A 27,401-nucleotide genomic window follows, 5' to 3' on the forward strand; every position below is an offset into this window, starting at 1 on the left:
TGAATGTGGCCCAATATTTGTAGATGACAACATGTCAATATTAAAAGGTCCGACACGGGCTGGAGAGATGGCTTAGCGGTTAAGCGCTTGCCTGTGAAGCCTAGTGACCCCGGTTCGAGGCTCGGTTCCCCAGGTCCCACGTTAGCCAGATGCACAAGGGGGCGCACGCGTCTGGAGTTCGTTTGCAGAGGCTGGAAGCCCTGGCGCGCCCATTCTCTCTCTATCCCTCTATCTGTCTTTCTCTCTGTGTCTGTCGCTCTCAAATAAATAAATAAATAATTTAAAAAAAAAAAAGGTCCAACACTCCTGAGAATATACTGTGACTATGCTCTCCTACAGTTGACTCCCTCTGTCTGCAGTAAAACCTCTAAGGGTTCACACACAAATCAAGCATCTAGCTAGGTTGTGTCTGAAGTGAGCATTTGCACACCCAAACCCTAACAACTAGTTACATATCATTCACATATGGGTTTGTATTCTAAGCTATCAAGGAACTTAAGTATACAGGAGGGTGTGGGTAAGTTAGGCAAGACTACATACCCTTCTTATACAGAGATTCTGGTGTCTACCAGAGCTTCTACCCCCCCCCCCCCCAGATACTGAGAGACAAGGACTATACATGCATTTCCACCCCTGTCCAGCCCAGTCCCTCCCGGGTTTAGTGCATATCAACACAAACCCTGGTGTCAGCACATTGCCTGCTGTGTTTCAGTGCGCCCTAAAGAACTTTGGCCTTAGGTGGCCTGAGTGTCTATATAGAGTTTTTTTGGGGGGGTGCATTGGACCATCCATACGAACATCAGTCAGGGCACGCAGCGCCACACTCACCCTTCATTCACTATCGTAAGCCATGAACAGACTGTTTTCTCCTTTTCCTGGGTGCACCAGAAGGCTCCATCTCTCAGGCCCCTTGTGTTCAGGCCTGTGAACTAATAAATGTTGAAAGGTTGTTCACCACTTAGGAGACTTGATCCCTTAAACCCAAGTGACCTTTCTTGCGTTTGCCCATGAAGCCCTTGACACCGCTGTAGGCGGGCAGCATTACACGGAAAGAGCCCAGGCAGAGCTCCAATTGAGAGGGGAGCTGCCGGCACACCCTGCCTGCTGGGTGTTCTGAGAGTAAGAAATACACTTTGGCCAGGCCTAGTGGCGCACGCCTTTAATCCCAGCATTCTGGAGGCAGAGGTAGGAGGATCGCTGAGAGTTTGAGGCCACCCTCAGACTACATAGTGAATTCCGGGTCAGCCTGGGCTACAGCGAAACCCTACTTCAAAAAAAATCAAAAAACAAATGCACTTTTATTATGCTTGTCCTGAACAGAAGGGGAGGGGCATGGATTTGTTCCTTCATAGCCTATTTTCTAATTGACATGGAAACCAACTGTTATGAGGAGTGGGTTACCACTGTAACCACAACCAGAAATTACTGTATGGAAACAGGATGGCGGGCGCAAAGAGCACCGAATGCAGGCTGGGTAGAAGAGTGCCGTGCCTACACCTATAGGCAAGTCTGTGGCTGCTAAACCAACAGCCCTAGGGGAGAGGGGCGGGCAGCGGGACGTGCCAAAAGAGGAGCTCAGGAAAAAACAGGCCAGGTTGCAAGCAGAAATGAACGGGAACAAAGAGAACCCAAAAATCTGGTGTTGGAAAAGGAGACTGAGAACTGCTTTACACACAAAAGCCTAATGAAAATTAGTCCTCATCTGAAGAAAGGAACTCAGTCTTTTGGTAAATAGCAAATGAAGGGGTAGCCCTCCCACATGCCCTGTGGTAATTGCTGGCAGGTTGAGAGAAATGCGGGGCAGGAAACAAATAAAGCAGGCTCTTCAGTTACCTACTGCTGCTTAATCACCCTAAATCTACAGTTGAAACCGCCCCCTTGTTGCTCATGGTGCACTGGCTGTCCTGTGCCACACAGTGCTCTCATTCTCAAACTGGTGTTATCTGGGAGCTCGCCAGGAGCCACCACCCAGCACACCCCGTGTGTTTTAACTTCTCACAGCCCTCTAGCTGGGTGCCAGCAGAACATGACAAGGGCCACATGCAAGTGTCCGTCAGCTCCCGGCCTGCACTATTCCTCCTGAGCTCTGCTTGGCCCAGTTGAGTCTGAGTTGGAGATACTCCTCCCGGAAGCCCCCAGTTTGACCCTCTGACCACAGTAGTGCAGCATGTACATGGATGGAACTAACAGCAGAGCTCAAAAGCCTGTCAAGTTTCTGAGGAGTGGGCTTCCATGCGACCCTTGAGCCTAAGACCATTGCCTTGGATTCAGAACAAGCCTCAGCCAGCAATAGCCATGAACTTGCAGCAGACAGAGATCTGGATTATCACGAGCTCAAAACTGGGCTACCCTGAGGGCAAAAACCTAGGGCAGTGGAGGAACATGGTGAGGGGACACCTCACCCTCCCCCCAAGGAAGCAAGGGGGCCTTATAGGAGTCTGGTGTTGTAAAGGACCAATGGTAGTTGGTACCTCCGGCCCCTCTCTTCCCATAGCCTGTACCAAGATCACTCTGCCCTGACACAGTGCTGGTGATCACAGAACAGCTGCAGGGAGGGGCCTCTGGTAAGCCTGCCCTGCTGGAGAAGGCTGTGTCCCCACAGACCCTGGATTCTGTGCTAATCAATGAAACCCAGCCTGGGGAAGACGAGTGAAGGATGTGGTAAGCAGAGGTCCAGCTGTGGCCATGACGGGCAACCTGCTAACCAAGCCCATTCCCCACTTCTCTGCACACAAAGGACGTCTTCCTGACTGGCAAGGCTGAAGGTCCTTGTGGCACAGCAACTTCGTGGAGAGACGTGAGGAGAAGTGGAGCGGGAAGCCTTGCAGCACACTAAAGATGGCCTCGGAACAGGCACACTGCCACCTCCTTCAAAGCAAGAGGCCATGGCAAGGAGGTGGACACGTAAAGGGCAATGGGCTTGATCACCAACCGCTACCCCCCAGCAAGCCTTTAACTTCCTGGGGCATTGCCCACCAAAGAAGACCTGGCCTGTTCCAGAGGTCGGGACACTAGCACAGTGCCTTACTACAGACCATCTGGGCTACCTAGGCTGCCCAGCCCCTCATGTTGCATGGGATGAATACAGACAGGTTGGGGAAGGACACAGTCAGAAACCGTATCAGGATACAAATGATAAATTATATTTATACAGTAAATAAGTATCAACAGTCAACACAAGTTCAAAACCACCCACTGGCCCCTGGGACTAAGGAACAGCTGGGTGACTTCCTCCACCATGGTGCTCATCATGAGGGGGCTTGGTAGCATGTGTGCAATAGGCATGGCAGCAGCCAGCGGTTTCATGATCAGGGCAGGGGTAACGGACAACACAGCTGGATGGCCTGACCAGGAGGGGCCCCCTCAGAAGGGCTCTTCTCCCACAGGCAAATCTGGTGTGCTAACCTGTGGGCTGACGTAGGCCCACAAGGTCTGAGGGAAGCACCATCTGGGGTAGGCACCCTGCCTCCTTGTTCCAATGGCACCTCTGCCTCTCCCAGGCAGAAGCCCAGCAACCAGCCCCCTGGTCCTGGGAGAGGTGGCTGGTGGGAAACGTGGCCCATGGCTTATGGGGCCTAGGACACCTTGCTGAGAATCAGAGTTCTCTCTGGACCCAGAGGGGCTGACAGGTGCTAAGAAGTCCACATTGCAAGACTGAGATTACAAAGGCCAGCCATTCAATCCGTCAGAACCTAGCATCCAGGGTCTAGTCTCTGCTGGGGAGAAGCAAGTATTTCCTGGTCTGTAATCTGGAGTTTAATACTTTTCTTAATGACAAGTGGAGTGAGGAGGACAGCAGGAAGTTGGGAGAGGAGACAGTATCAGTGCACGTTTGTTAACAATCTGTCCCAAAGTAAGAAGTCTGCAGCTGACTCTGAGGCTGGCAGGTAAGCAGAACAAGGCTGGCCCTGGTTCCGTCTCACCCTGGGAACTGGTCCTGGTGACCCATGGGCGCAGGAGCTCACCCCCCCCCCCCCCATTTCCACATGATCTGATAGGAGTTAACCTGAGCACAATGGAGATAGGGTGACCAGGCACATTTCCCATTCGCTGTAAACAGAAGTCCCTGGCAAGTCTTACATTCCCAGTCACAAAAGGAATTAGTTGATAAAAAACTAGTGAGTCGCATTCAAACATTAGTTGTTTTGTTTTTAAACTTTCAAGATACTGATATACTGGTAGGGGGAAAAAAAAGCCTCTCCCAGGATCCAGGATCGAACCAAAAGGGTCAAAGAGTCAATTAGCGTAGTGATTCACCAAAAAAGGAACCAGAAAAGGAAAAGGCAACTGGAGGCTGTGAAATTTTGTTGCTGTTGTTTTGTTTTTTAAATAAACATCTTTTGTGTATAATCAAATTCCCGTAATTTTGTCCTATAAAGAATTTGCTTAGTTTTCCATAAGGCATATTTTTGTCATCCAAACATTTCTTCTTTTAAAATTTTCTTACAGAGTTAAAACCATAAATAAGAGAAATTAGACCACTAAAATGATACGTGCCAAGATCTTAATTCAGCCAGACCTGGTAAATTCTATCAAAACTAGACAGTTAAATAAGAACCACGTTATAAAAATATTAGCCAAAAAAAGACTATTAGATAATTCTGCAAACTCAAATATGAAACTGTACTCAACAAAATATGTGCAAACGTGTCCAAGCATAGAGCTATGGGGCAGGGTTACGCTCAGTCAGTTTAAAGCTCGTTCTAGTGGGTTTAATAATAGTCCACAGTAGTGGTGGTTCCTGCCAACTCACAGGAGTCAATGGAAAAGAACAGATACACAACCTCTTCCAACGGTCAGTGTCGAGCAGGGCTGGGGCTTCTCCTGTCCACACCTGGGCTGCCTGGGTGGTCCCTACGGCAGGGGTGGGGCAAACACAATGCAAATGTATCAAGTCCTGGGCTTGCACAGTGTCCTAGGGACCCTTGGGATCAGAACAACACTGACAATGCCTCCTCATTCAAGACCTCAGCAGAGTGTAGACAGAGCTGAGCACTTGGGACTCCCAGGTGGTGTGGGGGACAGGCTGAAGCCAGGCAAGCAGGCCTGCCTAGTATGGCAAGGCCACACCATAGGCCCCTCAGGCCTGAGGGTCTGGACTGCAACCACCACCTTCCAGCAGGAAGCCGCACCTGAAGCCCCAATACCCACACGCCACACCCAGCCACAACTCCACACATCAGAGTCCCGCGCGCTCGGCGTCTTCGGGCACCGAGCTCTGGGCGTTCACTGCAGCAAGTCCTGGGCTGAGCACTAGAGAAGGAAAGGGTTGGTTGTGCCGGTGGCCTGAGCTGCTGACGAAGGAATGCCCACACTGCCTACCATGTTCGTTGCCGTAGGGCCCAGTGGTGTCAATGAGGAACCACCGGCCCCCAGAGCTGGGTTTGGGGCCACAGAGGTCATGGGGGCAGCCATGGGCTCTACCCCTGGACCAGACCCAAAGGATGCACTGCTCCCTAGGATTGGGCTTCCACGCAGTTGGTTCAACGTCAATGGCTGGGGCTGGTTCACCTGGAAGGGGTTGACGGGGGCCGGGGCTGCGGCACCTGCGAAAAGAGGAGGAGGAGGCACAGACTGAGAAGTTGGAAGGCAGCACCCCTGCAGGACAGGCACGGCCCTCCATGCACAGTCCTCCATTCCTGATCCACAGCAAACACCTGGACTGCAGACAACACATGAGGAGTGTGGGGCCCATCCAGGCTGGCAGAGCTCAACGAGGCAGTGTCATGAGCACCCCAGGCCTGGGAATCCCAGCTCCTGTGCACGGTGGGTGCCCAGACTGCCATCAGAAGCCCTGTTCCTTCCTTCCGTCTGCAAGCTGTGATAGGTGTCTGGGACCCACACACTAGTATTATGAAAGCCTGACAAGGCCTGCTGTTGAGAGCTAGTGATTCTCTGCCAGGACCCACAGTTGGCAGCAACTCTCCAGCCTTGTCTAGCTCCACTCCAAAGTGGCATGCCCATCAAGGGGAAGCCGAAGTCACCGTCAGGGAGCGGAGACTGCTGTGTTCTGACCCACTCTGGGGAATGTGCTTCCCTGCCAGGGCCTGCTGGCGGGTCTGAAGTCACCCCCAGATAGGAGCAGGAAGAACCAGGTCCATCTTGTCCCAAATAACCTTGAAGGTCCGTCAGGGATGCACAAACCTCCTCAATCTTGGCTATATTCTCCAGAGTCCAGGATGGGTTTGTGGGCAACAAAGTACTCCAAAGCCCACTGCAGTGCTGGAGCTGCTGAAAGCTCCCTACATTGGCAGTGGGTAAAGGAACCTCCTGGGCAGGACAGGATCCAGGCTGGTCAAGGATCCCAGGTCATAAGCCACATCCACCCACAGCTAAGTTTTTTTCTCAGGCCAGCACACCCTCAGCCATCAGACCTGGAGGGTGGTGGGACCTAGGAACTCCACTTCTGCCCATGGCCCCAACCTCAGCTCTTACCCCAGGGGTCACACGCTCCCTAACCACATCCTGTTGGGATGGAGGCCTAGAGTCCTCTGATCCCCTGTAACAGGGAACTAGGTCTTAGGCTGACACTAGTTAGAGGACACACTTCCACTCTTGGGGAGGCTAAGACTTAGGAGGGACTCTGTACAAAGTGAGAGAAGAGGTTACCTGAGCTACGTGTGGGAGGAAAGACAGGAGGGTGTGCCAAGCGGAGTAGGTAGGGAGTGTCTCGGTCTGGAGGTGAAGATGGGTCCTCAAATGTCTGAAGTGTGCCTGACAGTGTGATGTATATGGGGACAGAAGAGGGTAGAGCTAGGCTGGGAAATCAAAACCTCACCACAAAGACCCTAGATCAAAGCTCCTGCAAGGGTTACACAGAATTTTGTGCCAGGCACTGCAGCAACGGTCCTTAGTTCCTGGGGCCATTAGCTCATGCCAAAGGGACAAACCACTGCTGGTCTATAAGGGAACAAAATCTGTCTCTCCTTACCCCAAAATCTGACCTCCACCAGCCCCAGAGCTGGCACTTACTAAAGGTCTTCCCACAGGGGCAGCTCATCAGGCAGCTTCTCATAGCAGCTCTTACTTGAGAGGCGGGAGCTAATTTCTCCCACCAGTAGCTCCCAAATCCACCCCACAAGCCTGGAGACAAGTGGCAGCATGGAGTTGCTGATGGCTCCAGTCCTTCCTAACCACGCCAACAGTTCCCAAGAACGGAGAGAGCAAGGGGCACAACCCAGCCTTGGGTAGCAGAAGCAACTGATAAAGCCTATGTCCCTACCTGGTGCCAAGAAAGGGTTGAGGGACTGGGCCGGTGGGGTAGGCCTGGTCACCAATGAGTCAAGGTTCACCAGGGCTGCATTAGGACCCAGGAAGGACTCTGGTGTTTTCCGGGCACTGCTGGACTTGCTTGAGGCAGAAGTCAGGGGCTGAGACTCAAAGGCATCAGGGCTTGTGGTCCCGCTATCCTGGGATGGCAGAGAGGCCCCTGGCTCGGCTGCAAGACAAGGACACAGCACAGTGAGCATTGGTTAAGGGCTCAACACTGCAAGCCTAAGGATGCAGAGTAAACACACAGCCACTCCTGCTGCGGAAGTTCCAGAACCAGGGCCACCGCGTACCAACAGCGGGCTCCCTACCATATCCTTTCCCAGCAGCCCTGGGTGGTCCACACATGCACACAACCAAATGCCAGAATGCAAAGACAGGAGACACCACGATAAAGAAAATGCTATCGAAATAGCAAGTGGAGGCCTGGAGACATGGCTTAACAGTTAAGGCACTTTCCTGCAAAGCCAAAGGACTCAGGTTCACTTCCCCAATACCCACGTGAAGCCAGATGGCAAGGTGGCACATGCTCGGGAGTTTGCAGTGGCTACAGGCCCTGGTGCACACATATTCATTCATTCTTTCATTCACTTTCTCTAATAAAAATTTCTTCAAAAAACATAGGAAGTGGAAAAGCAAGAGTCACAGGGCATGCATGTAATACCACTGTCCAAAAAGCTAGTGTGAACCTAGTGGCAAAACATGCATATTTTTACATGTTTACATCATTTTACGTTTTCACCTTCTAAGCACTCTACAATGAACATGAATTTCTTCATAGTGAAAAGCAAGCAAAAGCCAGGTGTGGTGGTGCACACCTTCAATTCCAACACTGGGGGTGTGGGGGTGGGGGCAGAGATAGGAGGACTGCCATGAGTTTGCGGCCACGCTGAGACTACATAGTGAATTCCAGGTCAGCCTGGGCTAGAGCAAAGTCCTACTCTGAAAAGCAAACTGATTTAAAATTCATCTAAGCCAGGCATGTTTACACACACCTTTAATCCCAGTACTCAGGAGAGCAGAGGTAGGAGAATCCCTTTGAGTTCAATGCCGACCGGGGACTGCAGAGGGAGCTGCAGGTTAGCCAAGGCTAGAGTGAAACCCCTATCTCAAAAAACACAAAACTGGCTGAAGAGATGGCTTAGCAGTTAACCACTCGCCTGTGAAGCCTAAGGGCCCCAGTTCAAGGCTCGATTCCCCAGGACCCATGTTAGCCAGATTCACGAGGAGGTACACACATCTGGAGCTGGAGGCCCTGGAGTGCCCATTCTCTCTCTCTCTCTGTTGCTCTCAAGTAAATAAATAAAAACAAATAATATTTGGAAAAAAAAAAAAACACACAGGACTGGAGAGATGGCATAGCAGGCAAGTTGCCTGTGAAGCCCCAAGAACTCGTTAGAATCTCCAGATCCCACGTAAGTCAGATGCACAGTGATGCAAGCGCACAATGTCACACATGTGCACAAAGGGGCTTATGTCTGGAGTTCATTTGCAGTGGCTGAAGACCCTTGCATCCGTATTCTCTCTCTCAAAACAAATTAAAAAAAACAACAAATGACAGTGATGATGATGATGATGGATAAATTCAGTCAGCAGGGGTGCCCAGACAGGCCACAAGCATGTGCCTACTTTGCTGTGGTGCATGGTGGCCACAGGCTTGGCTCCAGTATAACCCACTTCTAGGAATTGTGTAAGGAAATAATGCAAAATGTGAATCCGGGTTGAAGCACAAAGGTGTTAATCACTGCACTATTTACTTCAGGAAAACTTGAAATGTAAGCTGTGGAGATGGCTCAATGGTTAAAGGCACTGGCTTACAAGGCTGGCTGGTCAGGCTTTGATCCCCCAGTAATCATGTAAAAGCCAGATGCAAAAAATGGTGCATGATAGCCCGGCGAGGTGGCGCACGCCTTTAATCCCAGCACTAGGGAGGCAGAGGTAGGAGGATCACCAAGAGTTCAAGTCCACCCTGAGAGTTAGCCTGAGCTAGAGTGAGACCCTATCTCAAAAAACAACAACAAAAGTGGTGCATGCATCTGGAGTTCATTTATAGTGGAGCGAGAAGCCCAAATGTGGCAATTAAAACAAGACAATACAAAAAACTGGAAATCCGCTGGGTGGGTAGCACTGGGTGGGGTAGCGCACACCTTTAATCCCAGAACTTGGAACCAGAGGTAGGAAGATCACCAAGAGTTCAAGGGCACCTAGAGACTGCATAGTGGACTCCACGTCAGCCTGGGCTAGAGGAATATCCTACCTTGTAAAACCACCTGCTGAGCCACAGAAAGAACTGTAGTTGATAACTATCTTCTAAGAATTTTTATTCAGTTGTTCCCCCACCCCCACCTACACCCAGGTAAGGGTCTCACTGTAGCCCAGGCTGACCTGGAATTCACTATGGAGTCTCAGGGTGGCCTCGAACTCATGGTGATACTCCTACCTCTGCCTCCAGAGTGAAGGCGTGCACCACCACACCCATTAAGAATTTTCAAAATCATGATCCTACTCTTGTTAAAAATAATCAAGGGCTGTGCTGGAGAGATGGCTTAGCAGTTAAGGCGCTTGCCTACAGAGCCAAAGGACCCAGGCTGGATTCCCCAGCACCCATGTAAAGCCAAAGATACAAAGTGGCACATGCAACTGGAGTTCTCTGCAGCACCTGGAAGCCCTGGCACGACCATTCTCTACTTGCCTCTCTCTCTCAAATCAAAATAAATATTTAAAAATATCAGGATAGGGACAGGATTTGACAACAGTGTGAGTTAAACCAAAAAAAAAAAAAAAATATCCAGCCTGGTGTGATGGCACACACTTTTAATCCCACACTCAGGAGGCAGAGGTAGGAGGATTGCCCTAAGTTCAAGGCTACCCTGAGACTAGTGAATTCCAGGTCAGCCTGTACCAGAGCCAGACTTTACCTCAAAAAAATCAGGCAGGAGAGACAGTTTAGCAGTTAAGGTGTCTGCCTGCAAAGCCTAAGGACCCAGGTTTGATTCCCCAGTACCCACGTAAGCCAGATGCACAAGGTGGAGCATGCACTTGGAGTTCATTTGCAGTGGCTACAGGCCCTGGCACACCCACTCTCTCTCTCTCACTCACTTATTCTCTCTTCCTCTCTCAGTAAACAAATAGAATTCAAGGGGGCGTGTTAAGGACAGCCCAGGTTGAACTCTGACTGCAGGCTCTTGTAGGGTTAGGGTCTTATTGCTTATTTAATGTAGCCAAAGTGGGGGAGTCTTTCTGGATCTCCTGTGTGCATATCACACACACCTTTTTGGGGGGGGGTTCAAGGCAGGGTTTCACTCTAGCCAAGGCTGACCTGGAATTCACTATGTAATCTCAAGGTGGCCTCAAACTCATGGTGATCCTCCCACTTCTGCCTCCCGAGAGCTGGGATTAAAGGCATGTTCCACCACGCCTGGCTAGTACCCCTTTAAAATATAAATAAATATGTAGGGGGGTGTATATATATATATATATATATATATATATATATATATATGTATATATGTATATGTACATATATGTATATATGTATACACACACACACACACACACACAGCTAGGAGATGGCTTATCAGTTAAGGTGCTTGCCTGCAAAGCCAAAGGACCCATGTTCAACTCCCCAGGACCCACGTAAGCCAAATGCAAAAGGGAGCACATGCGTCTGGAGTTTGCTTGCAGTGGCTGGGGGCCCTGGTTGTACCCATTCTCTATCTGCCTTTCTCTCTTCTTCTCTCTCTCAAATAAAAATTAAAAATATTAAATATATTTAAATATACATTGCCACTGCAAATGAACTCCAGATGCATGAGTCACCTTGTCCATCTGGCTTATGTCAGTTCTGGGGAATCAAACCTGTGTCCTTAGGCTTCACAGGCAAGTTCCTTAAGCACTAAGCCATCTCTCCAACCCTGCACATCCCTTCTGTTCCCCCTTCTTTCTCTTTCTCTGCTGCATACATCCCTTTCCTCTCCCTTCTTTTTTCTCTCTCCTCTGTTACAGTAAAGTCTAAGATTTTCTTTTTTTTTTTTGGACAGAGAAAGAGGGGGAGAGAAAGAGTGAGAGAGAATGGGCGCACCAGGGCCTCCAGCCACTGCAAACGAACTCCAGATGCATGCACTCCCTTTTGCATCTGGCTAACGTGGGTCCTGGAGAATCGAACCCGGGTCCTTTGGTTTTGCAGGCAAATGCCTTAACCACTAAGCCATCCCCAGCCCAAGTCTAAGATTTAAAAAAAAAAAAAAAAAAAAAGCCTGAAAAGCAGCAGGTTCTCAGCAGGGAGCTGTAAGGAGGTGTGGCCGGGGTCCACGGTGCTAAGAGAAAGGCAAGCACAGGATGGATGGTGGAGAGAGGAGGACATGGACAAGGCAAGATGTGAGGAGAAGAAGGAAAGCAGAAGTGTTGCTGTGCCCAGCTGGGAGGTGAGTGTGCTGGGGAAGTGAGGCTGTCTGCCTTCCCAGTCCACATGGAGGGGGGATTGTATATCTACTTTCAAGCTGCTCTCTGCCCCAGACACTCTCTGGCCCAAGCCCCTACTTGCTGAACCTCATGCCCTCCTTGCCCAGGGACACCTGGCAGGTTGTTATAGAGTTTAAACTAAACTAGGGTCTCCTGGGCAGGGGCTCAGCAGGAATAAGGTAAATGGGGGTTGCCAATGGGAAGGAGAGTGAAGGGGGCAGAGACCCATCCATAACCTAAAGCAAGAGATCTGGAAAATGGGTACACCGTAGGGAACAGGGGACTTGGCACCAGGAGTGTGACTGGTCATGGTCAATGGAACCTAAGTAGGGAGGTTGGGGAAGGGACATCTTGGCAGCCCTGGCTGACCTGAGACAGCCCTAAAGAGGGGACAAGCTATTAATCATGGCTAAACATTTTTTAAAAAAAAGTTGAAAGAAAAACTCAATTTTGTGATTTCTGTGACTTTGCTGTGGGTGTGTGAGTACCCTGAAATTAGAAAATGCAGGTCTTGGGCTGGGGAGCTGGGTTAGTGGTTAAGGCGCTTGCCTGCGAAGCCTAAGGATCCAGGTTCAACTCCCCAGTACCCATGTAAGCCAGATGCACAAGGTGGTGCATGCATATGGAGTTTGTCTGCAGTGCCTAGAGGACGTGGCGTGCCCACCCCCCTCCCCCGCCACAATAAGCAAATAAAAATAACATTTTTAAAAAAGAAACTGCAGGTCTCAAAATCATATTACAGATGCTTGAAGGGTTTCATGGCTGGCACTGGATTATTTCTATAATCACCAAACTGGTCAACTAGACAGAATGCTATGGAAACTATCTCTGGGAATGGAGACAGCTCAGTTGGTAGCTGGGTTCAGCCCACTGCATACAACTGGGCATAGTAACACATGTCTGTAATTCCAACGTTTGGGAGGTAAAACCAGGAATCAAACATTGAAGGTGTCAGCTACATAACAAGGTTGAAGCCAGCCTAGGGTACATGAGATCCTATCTCAAAAAAGTAGGGGCGGGGGACTGGAGAGATGGTTCATCAATTAAGGTGCTTGCTTGCAATGCCTAACGACACAGGTTCAATTCCCTAGTACCATGTAAAGCCAGATGCAAAGTGGGGCATGCATCTGGAGTTAGTTTGCAATGGCTAGAGGCCCTGGTGCACCAATATTCATTCTCCATCGTCCATCTGTCCATCCCTCCCTCCCTAATTCTTTCCTTGCAAATAAATTAATATTTAAAAAAAAGAAAAGAATAGAATTTTGGGCTGCAGAGATGGCTTAGAAGTTAAGGTGCTTACCTGTGAAGTCTAAGAAGGCATGTTCAAATCTCCAGGTCCCACGTAGCCAGAAGCAGTGACACAAGTGTGCAATGCTGCACATGCGCACAAGGGCGTACATGCATCTGGAGAGCACCCATTCTCCCTCCACCCACTCGCATCTCTCTCTCTCAACAATAAAATTTAAAATTTTTAAAAATAAAAAACAAGAACTTTTTTTTAAAAAAAAGAGCCAGGTGTAGTGGTGCACACCTTTAATCTCAGCACTCAGGAGGCTTGGGTTTGAGGCCAGCCTGAGGCCCTACCTCAAAAGCCATTTCACCTACCTGTCTTTTTCGAAGTTCGAAGGTTGTCAAATTCAGAAAAGTCATCTTTAGTTGTACCATTGAGATTGCCAAACAGCTCAAAGGACCCTGAGGGGAAACAGATGCTGGTGACTAAGGCTTCTCCCTCCGCTCTCCAGTGCTGCAGTACCCAGTCTAACCTAGGGTGAGGGGTACACAGTACTCACACTGAAGGAGAGAACCTGGGACCAAATAAGGCAGGCTGGGTTCAGTGACATGACGGCTTAGAATCAGGGAGAGGTGGGAGCAGGGAGCCTGCCAATGCCTCACAGTTCTGTCCCAAATGAAATGGACCAGCATAGGGCACATCTGAGCTGGCCCTGGGCATTAGGTGAGAATCTATGAGAAATGACCCAAGGGACCGCCTAGGGCCCAGTGTAACACCTCTCTCAGCATCCCCTCCCTCAGGGAGCCCCACACCAGGCAGTACAGGTATTCTAGAATCTGGAATGGGGCCAAAAGCTAAGAGGGAGGGGGCAAACGCAGCCAGCCAGCTAGCCATGGCCAGTACACCAGGAGGGGCTGGGCCAGGGGCTCACCTGAAGCAGAGCTGGACTTGGCAGCTCCCCAAGCATCCACGGTTTTCTCAGCACCGGGGGCAGACTGCTGCGAAGCTGCCCAGGGATCTGAGCTCTTGGGGGCATACTGTGAGCTGGCTGTGGTGGGCACGCCCCACGGGTCTGCAGAGGTGGCGGGCTTGGCACCTGTAAGAGGCAGAGTAGAACTCAAGGGTAACTTCAGGGAGGTACTGGAAAACTGGGGTGAAGGAAAGGACACAGCGACATGCCATTCTGTTCCCTGACAGGTGAGGCAGCTACCCAATGGGTGCTATGCCATGCCAACAAGACTGGACAGAACTGGAATCCCGACCAGAGTGACCAGAGACAGACTTTTTGGTAAGTGCCATGCTGAAGACCCTCCTGCTTTCCAGCACACAGGGCTCACACTGGTCCCAAGACGGGAACAAGCCTTCCTTCCCCGCCCCGGCCAACCGCAGGCCGGCCCTCCCTCAGACAAGGTTGGCAGCCCATCCTGCTCCACCAGACTCTCCCACTGACTGCCCTTAGGTGGGCTCTGCTCTCTGATACGTGTGGGACAGATGAGTGTGGAGGAAAGAGAGTAACAAAACAGCTGCATGCTTACCATCGACTTCAGCAGTAAAATATTTTCAGACTGTGACAACAAGGTCAATTTAGTGAGGCACAAGTACCTTGAAGTAGGGTCAGAAATACCCAAGTGTATCTACAGTAAGTGCAGCTTTCAGTCACTGTGGAAGCCAATCACTATCTCCTTTTTATGGGGGAAAACACATGCTTAAGTCACACTACCGTGTTTACAGGACCACAGGGGGCTTCCAATGTCACCCTCCTAAGCCCTGCCGTGTACTAGCCACTCTCTCTGTTTGCCAAACAGTGATACGGTGGTAGCTGGGCCTGCTTTCTCCATTTGTTATAGAATGTATATATTCTTTGGTGACTGCCCTTGCTCACGCCACATTTTATTTGTGAAATTTCTCTGTGTGATAATTTTAAGATTCTAAATTAAAGCTCTATTTAAGTATTTAAATTTAGTTTAAATTTAACTTATTGCTGTATAGTACTTTATTCTACCCCCCTCTCCCCCCAAAAAAAATGAAAGGCCGGCGTGGTGACACACACCTTTAATCCCAGTACTCAGAAGGCACAGGTAAAAGGATTGCTGTGACTACACAGCGAATTCCTGGTCAGCATGGGCACAGCAACATCTTACCTCCAGGGGGGTGAAGAAAAGATCATAATGGCCACTCTAGTGAACTCTAGGGCTTGTTATTTTTCACACCCCCTGTGCATGCATGAAAACTGCTGGGCCATGGACACCTTCACCTTCAGCACTTCACATTAGTTGTGTCAATCTATGCCCTTCCAGAAGAGAATGCAAGTCCTGCTCCTCTGGGAGGGGGCTCATAAGCTTTCTGATGCTTCATAGTATCTTACTTTCTCATTTATGCCATTCTGATATATTACATTATTTTACAGTGGCTTTTACTTGTTCCTTTAAAAAGTTGTACATTCTCATATATTCATAGATCATTTCCAACCCCACTCTTGCAAAGTACCTGAGTCGTTTATTCACCTTCCTCTAGAATCACTGTTACCCTACTGACTCATCCCGACAGGATAATTAAAGCGTGCATGCATTCTCCCGCTGAGCAGAGGGGTGGTGTCCTTGTCAGCTCAGTCCAGTGTGTTCAGGTGTTTATTATTGGTCTCCTATTCCATTGCACTGGCCCATTTATTGTTTTCCATCTCAGTACAGTCATAATTATACTCACACATATTATAATTTATTTTTATTTATTTATTTATCTTGGGTTTTTTTCTGCTTTCTTTTTTGATTGTTCAAGGCAGGTCTTGCTCTAGCCCAGGTTGACCAAGAAGTCATTATGCAGCCTCAGGCTGTCCTTGAAATTACAGTGATCCTGCTACCTCTGCTTCCTGAGTGCTTCTCTGATGATTCTTGATAAGTGGGACAGCAAATCCTAACCTGAGTCTTGGCTATTCTTGGTTTGTTGCTTTTCCATATTCATGATAAAAATCATCTAGTTAGATTAAAAATGACAGAGGGTGGAGAGAGAAAAAGAGGGAGAATGCACAAACTGGGTATAGTAATGCACCTCTATAATCTCAGTACTTGGGAGGTGAGGACAGGAAGATCAGAAGTTCAAGGCCAACCTGGGCTATCGGAGACACTGTCTCAAAAACCGAAAAGAGGGCTGGAGAGATGGCTTAACGGTTAAGCCAAAAGACCCGGGTTCAATTCCTCACAACCCATATAAGCCAGATGCACAAGGTTAATTTACAGCAGCTAAAGGCCCTGATGCACCTGTTCTCTTTCCCTTATCTACCTCTTTCTCTCACAAATAAAATATAAATACTTTTTTAAAGCCCACCAAGACAACAATGAAAACCTGGTTGGGACTTTGATTACAATTGCATTTAATTCCTGGTCAACCTGTGGAGCTACATTATCACAGCAGGGAAAGTTCCAAACAAAATGTCCTTTTTAATGTCTTTAGTAAAATTTCATCTTTTTTATTTTGTTCTCTTAATCCTAAGAATCTATACAACTTATAGAATTGATTCCTAGAAACTTGTAACATTTCTGATCATCAGTATCTTGTCTTGTTCTAATTTTGTAAGATAATTTTCAAGATTTCAGCGTAAGTATTAGCTTACAGGCTCTTCTTTTAGAAGTCCTTTTGGTGCAGAGGGGGGGAAGGTTATGGGCATTCCACATTATTCTGTTTACCAGGAATTTTTCATTGGAAAAGAATGTTAAACTGTTTCTGCCTCAAGATGATAAAATGACATTTCTCTTTAAATCTATTAATGTGGCACATCAGAAAATTTCCTATTGACTTGATTCTTATAAATGAGGTTTCTCTATCTTTCTGGTTTGTATCTTTTTTTCTCTCTTGCCTTGTAATTCTCTCCAATGCATAAGTGATGCTGGCCTGACAGAGCTGCTTTCACACTGTACTGTCTTTGTCTAGTCTAGTGTTAAGGTTATGCCAGTCTCATGAAATGAATAGAAATAGGCCCTATTTTTGTCCTTTAAAGAAAACTGGGGTAATGACATCAAAATAAAAGAGAGACTAATGGAGACAGGGAGGGGATATGATGGAGTGTAGGTTTGTTAAGGATAAAGTGGGGAAGGGGAGAGAATTATTATGGTTTGTTGTCTGTAACTATGGAAGCTGTCAATAAAAAAGAAATATATATAAGAATTAAAAGAAAATTGAGCCAGGCATGGTGGCACAAACCTTTAATCCCAGCACTCATAAGCAGAGGTAGGAAGATTGCCGTGAGTACAAGGCCACCCTGAGACTCCATAGTGAATTGCAAGTCAGCCTGAGCTAGAGTAAAGCCCTACTAAGGAAAGAAGGGAGGAAGGGAGGAAAGAAGGAAGGAAGGAAGCTGTTAATAAAAAGGAAATATATATATGAAATGAAAAGGAGGGGATGGAGGGAGGGGGAAGGAAGGAAGGTGTCAGTAAAAAGGAAATATATATATATGAATAAAAAGGAAGGAAGGGGTCTGGAGAGATGGCTTAGCGGTTAAGCGCTTGCCTGTGAAGCCTAAGGACCCCAGTTCGAGGCTCGATTCTCCAGAACCCACGTTAGCCAGATGCACCAGGGGGCGTACAAGTCTGGAGTTCGTTTGCAGTGGCTGGAGGCTCTGGCATGCCCATTCTCTCTCTCTCTCTCTCTCTCTCAAATAAATAAAAATAAACAAAAAAAAGGAAGGGAGGGAGGGAGGAAAGGAAGGAAGCTGTCAATAAAAAAGATATATATATATATATATGAATAAAAAGAGAGGGAGGGAGGGAAGGAGGCAGGCAGACCAGCGTGGGGGCACACACTTTTAATCCCAGCACTTGGGAGGCAGAGGTAGGAGGATGGCTGTGATACAAGGCAACCCTGAGAATACATACTGAATTCTACGTCGGCCTGGGCTGGAGTGAGACCCTACCTTGAGAAAAAAAAAAAGGAAAAGAAAATTGAATAAAAGGGGATCTACTTCTGAATATTATTGGTAGTTTCCTATAAAAGGCTTTAGGTGGGTTTGGGGGGAAAGTAAATATTTAAGAAAAAAATTATAGGTATGTATGTATGATAGTTAAGGTGTTATCAATTTGATCTGTTTAGTAATCCACAGAAATCCCTTTTGGGTGGAGCTCTGAGGTTGCTTCCAGGAAGGATTAACTGAAGGAGGAAGTCCTTCCTCCAGAGTGAGCCCTTCCCCAGAGCAGGGGACCCTCTCAGAGGGCAATTTTATATAAGCTCTGGGTGATAAGTGTTCCTTCCTTCCTTCCTTCCTTCCACTTGGCTGCTGGAGCTGCTTGCTGCCTTCCAGCGTGGACTGAAGACCAGTGTCAGCTGAAGACCCGCATGGATGGAAACCCAGCGGCTCCTCAGGAGCCTCCAGGCCTTCAGTGCTGAATGGGGACTACTCGGGCATCTGGCCACACGGACTGAGCAGCTTCTGGGTTCCTTGATTCTCGGGCCTGCAACTGCTATATTGGACTACCATAAGCTAATCCAAGAAATTCCCTTTTTAAAATAACTCATTCTACATGTGATATTTTTTATGATTGTGGAAAATGTTAATAAAAATTGTGAAAATAAAAAAAAGAAAAATAAAATAACTCATTCTAGCAGTATTGTTCCTCTAGAGGGCCCTGATTAATATAGTATGTATATATGTGTATGTGTATAGACACACATACATGCACCCTTTAGGGATAGAGAGAAGGTTCAGCAGATAAGGCACTTGCCTCTAAAACCTAACAACCCTGGTTTGATTCCCCCACACCCATATAAAACCAGATGAACAGGTGCCACATACACTAGAGTTTATTTTCAGTGGCTAGAGGTCCTGGTGTGGCCATCCTCTTCTCCCTTCTGTCTGTATGCAAATAAAGAAACAAAGTATTTTTTAAAATTTAAAAATAGTTTTTAAAATTTCACATGTATGGGCTGGAGAGATGGCTTAGCAATTAAGGCATTTGCCTGCAGAGCCAAAGGACCCAGGTTTGATTTCTCCAGGACCAACATAGGCCAGATGCACAAGGTGGCGCATGCATCTAGAGTTTGCAACAGCTGAAGACCTTGGCACACCCACTCTCTCCCTCTCTGTCTCTGCCTGCCTCTTTCTCTCAAATAAATAAAAATATTTTTTAAAACTAACATTTCAAAGCCGGGCGTGGTGGTGCACACCTTTAATCCCAGCACTCAGGAGGCAGAGGTAAGAGGATTACCATGAGTTCAAGGCCACCCTGAGATGACAGAGTTAATTCCAGGTCAGCCTGGACCAGAGTGAGACCCTACCTCGAAAAACCAAAAAAAAAAAAACCTAACATTTCAAACGTATGGTGTTTTTCTACTTGTTATTTTTTTACAGCATGCAAGAGAAGGAAAGAAAGGCAGAAAGGATAGAACTGGCACACCAGGGCCTCAGCCACTGCAACCCAACTCCAGACGCTTGTGCCACCTAGTGGGCATGTGCGACCTTGCACTTGCCTCACCTTTGTGCATCTAGCTAACATGGGATCTGGAGAGCAGAACATGGGTGCTTAGGCTTAACAGGCAAGTGACTTAACCGCTAAGCCATCTCTCCAGCCCTACTTGTTATTTTTAGCTGATGTATAATATGATCAAAAAATGCATTCCATGTGATTCCAACAGTTGGATTTGTGGAGGCTACTTCTTTACTCTAGATACAATTTTTCTAAGTGCATGCGACTGCAAAAAATGTACATTTCCAACTGAAGAGACCAACAGATCCATCAGTTTGTACTATTACTACTTCAGTTTTCTCACATTCTAGTCACTTGTTAAAAATCTGTCTGTGGGCACAAATGTAAATGTGAAGGTCTGAGGACAACCTCAGCGTATCCTTCCTTCTTTAAGACGGTTCTCTCGTTTTTCCCCTACACTTAGTCTGGCTGGCCCATGAGCTTCCAGACTTTCCTGGCTCCAGCTCCCATTGCCTTAGGCGTGTTGGGATTACAAATGCATGTACCACTTTGCAGCCAGCTTTACAGAGCTGCTGGGGAAGTGAACTTGGGACCGAATGCTTGCAAGCATGTGTCTCTAGCCACGGAACAATCTCCCCCCATCCCCTAATCTTGTCATTTCTAAAATGCTTTCCCACATGACTTTCTGTTACCAGGGCTCTTGATTCCATCCTGCAGATCCAGCTTCCCCCAGGTTTCCTCTCCTGTCTGCCTGGGGAGCTTCCTCGCTGTGGGTGACTAAAAACCAGTTCTCTTGGTGTCCTGCCACTATGAAGCCATTCTGGAAGCATTCTAGCAACTGAACACACAGTTTTGGATTTTTGCTGACTTGTTTTTAGTCGCTTCTGGATTTAAAGCACCTGTTTCCATCAATATCCTTCGAGGAAAGATGATTTTGCTAAAAATGGATGTCTAGGTAAAGAGCAGTTTTCTTCAAGCCCACTGAAGATACTACCACCGTCTTCTGCAGTATGGGGTTATCAGACTCCCCTGGAAGACAGCCTTGCTCTGCTCCAAGGTTTCTTACAAGAGCTTTCCTTAGAACCCTGGGGAGGGAGAGATGGCTCAGCAGTTAAAGGCACTTGCTTGCAAAGCCTGACAACCTGGGTTCAATTCCCCAGTACCCACATGATGACAGATAGACAAAGTGGTGTAGGCATCTGGAGTTCATTTACAAGGGACAGGAAGCCCTGTCACACCCATACTCACTCTCTTTCTGTCTACCTTTTACTGTCTCAATCTCTTTCAATATATAAATAAAAACATTTATTTAAAAAAAAAAAAAACTTTGAAGCTTAGCCAGGCATGGTGGCGCACGCCTTTAATCCCAGCACTCAGGAGGCAGAGGTAGGAGGATCACTGAGTTCAAGGCCAGCCTGGGACTAAATAGTGAATTCCAGGTCAGCCTTGACCAGAGTCAACCCCAAGAAAGGAAAAGGAAAGGAAAAAGAAAGAAGGAAGGAAGGGAAAAGAAAAGAAGAGGGGAAAATAAATTAAAGAAAAACAAGATGTATAAGCCACAGGAAGGGTAGAAGTGCTTTGCAATACTGTCTTCCAGACACTAAGTAGCTGTAGCACTCTTGACCTCCCTCACAGTAGCTGACCCGCATAACAGAAGGGAGGGAAATTATGACATCAAAACAGAAGAGAGAAGCCAGGTGTGACGGCACACACCTTTAAACCCAGCACTCGGGAGGCTGAAGTAGGATTGCCAGAGTTCAAGGCCACCCTGAGACTACATAGTGAATTCCAGGTCAGAGTGGGCTAGAGTGAACCCCTACCTTGAATAACCAAAAATAAAAAATAAAAATAAAATAGAAAAGGGGACTGGAGAGATGGCTCAGTAGTTAAGCACTTGCCCACAAAGCCTAAGGACTTGATTCCCTAGTACTCATGTAACACCAGATGCACAAGGTTCATTTGCAGTGGCTAGTGGTCCCAGCACGCCCATTCTCTTTCTGCCTGCCTCTTTCTCTAGCTCTCTCTCTCAAATAAAAAAAATATTTTTTTAAAAATATGATACCATAGTAAAGGGGGATTTGGCGGGGGGGTAGGTAGGCTGGTAGGACAGAATTATGATCATGGTATATTGTCTTTATGTACAGAGGTTGTCAATGAAAAAGTGTAAATATGAAAAAGAAAAAAACGCCAAGTATACTGGTGTACACTTTCCACCCCAGAACTTGGGAGGCAGGGGTAAGAGGATCCCTGTAAGTCTGAGACCAGCCTAGGACTACAGAGTGAGTTCTAATTCAGCCTGGGCTAGAACGAGACCTTACCTCAAAAAAACAACAACAACAAAAAAAAAAAAAAAACCTTAAAAACTTAAAAACACGATGCTTACCACTTCAGGCACACCTTTTGCTTAGCATGAGTGTCGCAGCACACAGCTGACCTGACACGGACTGCAGTGCTCTCCCGTGAGCCAGTGACATGCAGAAGCAGCAGGGACAGAGCAGTCCCAACGCGAGTTCGGGCAGGGGTTGAAATGTGCTCAAAGCCTCACCACCCTCCAATCGCACAGACAGCCTGGGGAAGGCTGCGCAGCCTGTGCGAGCGGTCGGGATTCCGTCCTGCAAGTGACCCTCAAGACCTGGGTGCGGCCAGGCCTCTGCCAACTGCTGCGTTGGGTTTAAAATGCCAAATGCACAGTCCCATAGACACAGGCGGACAGTCCTGTCACCAGTACCGCTTGCTTCCAACACTGTGTGAGCGTGGAGCAGCGGCCTTCCCCGCTTTATGAAAAAGCAGCAGGCATGGGCTAGAGCGGGGGTGTCCTGCAGGGGCGGACAGGGGGCAGCAGGGCCACTGCAAGGCTCCGCTGTGCTCCCAGGGTGTGGTCTCCACAGGTCCAGCTATGCGACACACACTGAATAAAGAAGGGTTTGTTGAAAGCCTGAGTGAGAAAGGATGGAATGGAGGTCAGGAAGATAGTAACTTCCGCCTCTTCCACTGTGGGGCCATTCAAGAGAGTCCGGAGGAGAGATGAATATTCATGTGCACAGCCGGCGGTCACAGCCACACGGGGGTCACCAAGAAGCCACAGCACACCTGCTGCTGCCAGGCGGAAGTCAGCCTCCATCCCAGCCCACGAGTGGGTGCGCAGGCAATGAGAAGGGGCCAAGCTAGCCAAGGCCTTCTGAATCGCCAGGCTGTGAGGCCTTCTCAGACCAGGTGGCAGCTTTGTGTGTCTGGAACAGAGGAAGTGCCCTGCTGACCTGGCAGGCTCCAATTTCCCTCCTCTGGGCTCTTAGCGTTTCCTCCCAAGGCCACTTGGCTCAGCAACCCCCAGAGCTGCTTGGAACAAACGAGTAATGACGGGGCATATTACAAACGGGGGCTTTCATCTGGAAGGCAGCGCAGTGCTGTGGAAAGAGGCTCTTCTGGTTATGAACAAGTGTCCTGGGGCCGCGGAGGGGCTCTGCAACCTCACACTTCCGTTTCTGTGGAGCCTGAGCAGGAGCAGCTGCCCGAAGGCACCAGAAGCAGAGCATCTCCTGGGGAGCTGAGGAGCTGCTGCTGCGAGCCGCTCCCTCCACAGGAATCCTTACAAGAACACAGTGACTTCACTTTCCACATCACCTCTGCATGACACTGGGCCACTGGGGAAATGACAGCCCAGCCACATCATTCTATTTAAAATTTCCAATGGTGCCTGGAAGTGTTCATGACACTACAAACTTGGGGAGAGGGTGCATGTGTGCAATTATACATTCAACATGGTGTAAATAATGCCAGGGGGGAAAAACAGGAAGCAGACAAGCTCACCTTTTGGCAAGAGTCTCTATGCTGGAATCTGAGGTATTTTCCAGGGCTTTGCCAGGGCCACAGAACTCTGTGGAAATGTGCTACCACAGCAATGAGCCACTGGTGAACTGGCTCTGTGACCCTGGGAAAACAAGCAGTCTCTCTGGGCTTTGGTGGCCTTTGTACTCCCCTCCATTAAAAATTCCAGATACATCGGAACCAAGAGGGTACTGAATGGGTAACTGGCGACAAATGGCAAACGGGGGGTGTGCTGGGGAAATGGCTCAGTGGATAAAGCACTTGCAGGGCAACTCTGAGTGCCTGAGTTCAAATCCCTTGGCCCCCACTAAAAAAAAAAAAAATCAGAGGTTGTTCCTGGCTTTGAAATACCAGTGTGCTGATAGCAAGAAGGGAGGTAGAGACAGGAGAATTTCCCAGAAGCTCGTGAATAACGAGACCCTGACTCAAAATGAGGTAGAAGATGAGGACCTACCTGAAAGTTGTCCTCTGACCTCAACAAACACGTGAGCACTCCAGGGAGGGGGAAGAGGGAGGCGGGAAGGGAAGATGCAAACGGACAGGGTGAACACAAGGTGCAACTCTCAGACAGGAGCCTCAGCCAAGCTCGTTTTCCCTTTGGTCTTTACCAACATTTGGACATTAAGAGATCTTAAGAGCTGGGGCGATCCCTCAGTGATAAAGCACTTTCTGTGCAGCCCTGAGCATGGGAGCCTTCGGTCATCCCAACACATCAACGAGATGCAGCCACAGGTGAGAGGTGGAGACCAGAGAATCTCTTGGAAATTCACAGACCAGCTCGCCTGGCAAACCCAGTGATGAGCAATGAGAACCAGAGCCCTTGTTTCAAATAAGATAGAAGGCAAGGATTGACAACTAACGGTTCTCATCTGACCTCCACACGTGTGTCATGACATTTGTGCGCCCACACTCACAAACATGAACACAGACATACAAACACACCATCATACACACTCACCAAAAAGTAATAATAGAGGGGAAAAAAACCTGTTTAAAAATAGACTTTAAAAACTTAGGCTTTAACCTCAACAATTAATTTCAAAATGGCCAGAAACTAGACAGAAGCTGAATAGTCAAATGAGATGAGCTTCTCTACACAATGGAATATGACTTGGTCAAAAGTAATGGGAGGGTGGGGGGCTAGAGAGATGGCTTAGCGTTAAGCGCTTGCCTGAGAAGTCTAAGGACCCCAAGACCCATGTTAGCCAGATGCACAAAGGGGTGCAGGCCCTAGCTAGCATGCCATTCTCTTTCTCTCTCTCTGCCTGTTTCTCTGTCTGTTGCTCTCAAATAAATAAGTAAAAATGAACAAAAAAAAGTAATAAAGAGGGCTGGAGAGATGGCTTAGAAGTTAAGGCACTTGCCTGCAAAGCCAAAGGACCCAGGTTTGATTTCCCAGGACCCACATAAACCAGATGCACAAGGTGGCGAACATGTTTGGAGTTTCTATGCAGCATCTGGAGGACCTGGCACACCCATTCTCTCCCTGCTTCTTTCCCTCCCTCCCTCAATCCCCACCAATAAATAAATCAATAAATAAAAATAGTTAAGAATATTTTAAAAATAAAGTAATTTTTAAAAATAAGAAAGGGTGACGCACTGCAGTAGGCATCCTCTTGAATGCTGGTAAAAGGAAAGCTGGTTCTAAGGACCGCAGCAGTACAACTGCTCACACGAAATGTCCAGAACAGGCGAATCTCTAGGGACACAAGGCAGGATGGAGGTTGCTAGGGGCTGAGCATGGGTTCTTTCCAGGATGATGCAAATGTCCTGAAATTAACTGGTAGCGATAGTTGCACAACACTGTAAGTGTGCTAAAAAACCACAGAATGTTCCAGTTTAAAACTAGCAAAATGGTGAATTTTGTCTCTATCTGTAGAGCGGGCCCTGGGTGCATCCTCTCGTGAGTGTTCTTTACCTGTTCCCAGCGGGCCTCGTCCTGTGTCAGACTTCAGGCCTGCAGGCGTGACAGCTCCTACAACTGTCACACGCCCCCGCGCGACCTCCAGAATTGAGAGCAGAACTCAGCCCGGTCTACCAGCCCGCACAACGGCCAGCGTAAGCTTGCAGTCGAAAACTTATTTATCTTTTGAGTTTCCTGACCAGGTGCAATAGACCTCTGACATTCTAGACAGATTAAAAAAAAAAAAAAAAACGGAGGCAAATAAGGGCTGGAGAGATGGCTTAGCGGTTAAGCACTTGCCTGTGAAGCCTAAGGACCCTGGTTCAAGGCTCCATTTCCCAGGACCCATGTTAGCCACATGCACAAGGGGGCGCACGCGTCTGGAGTTCGTTTGCAGTAGTTGGAGGCCCTGGTACACCCATTCTATTTCTTTCTAACTGCGTCTTTCTCTCTCTCTTGCTCTCAAATAAATAAACAAAAAAAAAATTTATTTTAAAAAGGTAAATAAATGTAGATGCCAGCCTGCTGCAGAGCAAGGCCTTTCTCGGCTCACCAGGCTGAATGTGCTGCACTCTCTTTTGAGCCCCCACAAGCCACTTAATTCAATGATTTATAATACAACAATGACAGGGACCCAACAGTCTTTCCTGAGAACATCCATCTACAACTTCTCATGGCCATTGCTTGGCAGAGTGACCGTGTCTGCCCGGGAGGCTTCCTGTCCCAGGGTACCGTGCGTACTGTGTCTAGTTGACCTTCCTCATGCTGCCCCAGCATGTGCTCAGCAAGGTCACAACTATCAGGGGCTTCTCAGAACATGGGCAAGAGACGGTGACAACTGATCCAATATGGACAGTCCTGGCACTGGTCTGAGAGTCAAAACCCAGGACATTTCTGCCTGCCCAGGGTATGGGCTCCATATGATCACTGAGGTCAAGAGTGGTCCAAAGGACCCCTGGGACAGTCATGCCTTTTAAACATCTAAGGCCACGGCCAGACCCTGTGTCACCAGATACCCATTCCTGTGCCCTCACCTGCCTGCCCACTGCCCCCACCACTGTGCAGGTAGGAACCACTCCACCCCATCCTGTCCCTGTGCCTCCTGACACACACTGTTCTGCAGGACACCAAGCCTCTCACTGCCACCCACCCGCTCTTCCCTGGAGGCTCTGGGGCAGCCTTCTGCCAAGAGGCTTGGCTCACCCTCTGGTCCGACAGACCCTCACCAAAGGGTGGCCCACATGCCAATGCTACCAGCTGCCCCCATCCTGTCCTCACCTGACCAGCTGAGGGTAGGAACTATTCACTAACCATATGTCCCAGGGTCCTCATATGGCAAGGCAGAGCCTGGCTCACAGGACACATTAGCAAACATCCAGGGACCTGAGCTGAATACAACAGAAGGATGTAGTTTGGGGAAAGGGGGACTTCAAGAGATAGCCGACTGGAAGCCTTCCCAAAGCTTCTGAGGCCAAAGCCCCCGCCCAGTGATCATGAAGCTCGTGTTCCAATCATGTCACCCAGAGGAAACCGATCCTATCATGTTCATGTTTCTTATTTCTAACTACAGATTCTCTTGATGTATCATCAAGAAAAACTTGGAAATACTCATTTACCCAATTAAATACTTACTCTTGCCTCTGTGTGTGTGTGTGTGTGTGTGTGTGTGTGTGTGTGTATGTTTATGAGGTAGAGTCTCACCTTAGCTCAGACTGACCTGGAATTCACTATGTAGTCTCAGGGTGGCCTCAAACTCATGGCAATCCTCCTACCTCTGCTTCCCAAGTGCTAGGATTAAAGGCGTGCGCCCCCACACTTTAAATAGCAATAGCAACTGTATTCGATCTTCACTAGCAATGGCGTTGAGCATACTGTATTTCCAGCTCACTAGAGAAATTTGCTGTGTATGATGGCTGCTTAGGCTGAGTGTGATTCTGAGAGCTGAAATGTGTCCTATAATAGGAACAAGACATTCCTAATGAATGTGCAAGGCAGGAAGTTAGCTGTCCCTTCTCCCAAAGCTGAAAACCATTAAAAACAGAAAGAGAGCACTGTGCCTCTGTCCCCAAGGAGAAGAGTATTGCCTGCTCGGTGTCACTGCTGAGGACTAGACAACCCACCCACCCAGCTCCCAATACACACACACACACACACACACACACACACACACACACACACACACACACACACAAGGAACCCAGCTGAGAGAGAAGGAGACCGAAAGAGACAGAGACTGAGAATATGGAGCCCTGCCCTGTCCTGCTCCTTCCCCATCCAACAGACAAGCCCAGGAGATCCAACT

The 27,401-nt window shown here is 48.3% G+C and overlaps 1 protein-coding gene across 2 annotated transcripts in view; it reads right to left on the bottom strand.

Annotated features, from left to right (window-relative positions):
* Positions 1–3,121: 3,121 nt before the first annotated feature.
* Epn2 (epsin 2) overlaps positions 3,122–27,401 on the bottom strand; it is a 90,899-nt gene continuing 66,619 nt past the window's right edge. For both annotated transcript variants that reach the window (XM_045131642.1, XM_045131641.1), the window contains 4 exons: positions 13,893–14,057; positions 13,336–13,422; positions 7,223–7,438; positions 3,122–5,546 (listed from right to left, as the gene is read on the bottom strand). In XM_045131642.1, coding sequence (XP_044987577.1) covers positions 5,254–5,546; positions 7,223–7,438; positions 13,336–13,422; positions 13,893–14,057 — 761 coding nt within the window. In that variant the 3' untranslated portion in view covers positions 3,122–5,253. The remainder of the gene's footprint in view (positions 5,547–7,222; positions 7,439–13,335; positions 13,423–13,892; positions 14,058–27,401) is intronic.

Source organism: Jaculus jaculus, chromosome 12, assembly GCF_020740685.1.
Source record: "Jaculus jaculus isolate mJacJac1 chromosome 12, mJacJac1.mat.Y.cur, whole genome shotgun sequence".
Taxonomy (NCBI): Eukaryota; Metazoa; Chordata; class Mammalia; order Rodentia; family Dipodidae; genus Jaculus; species Jaculus jaculus.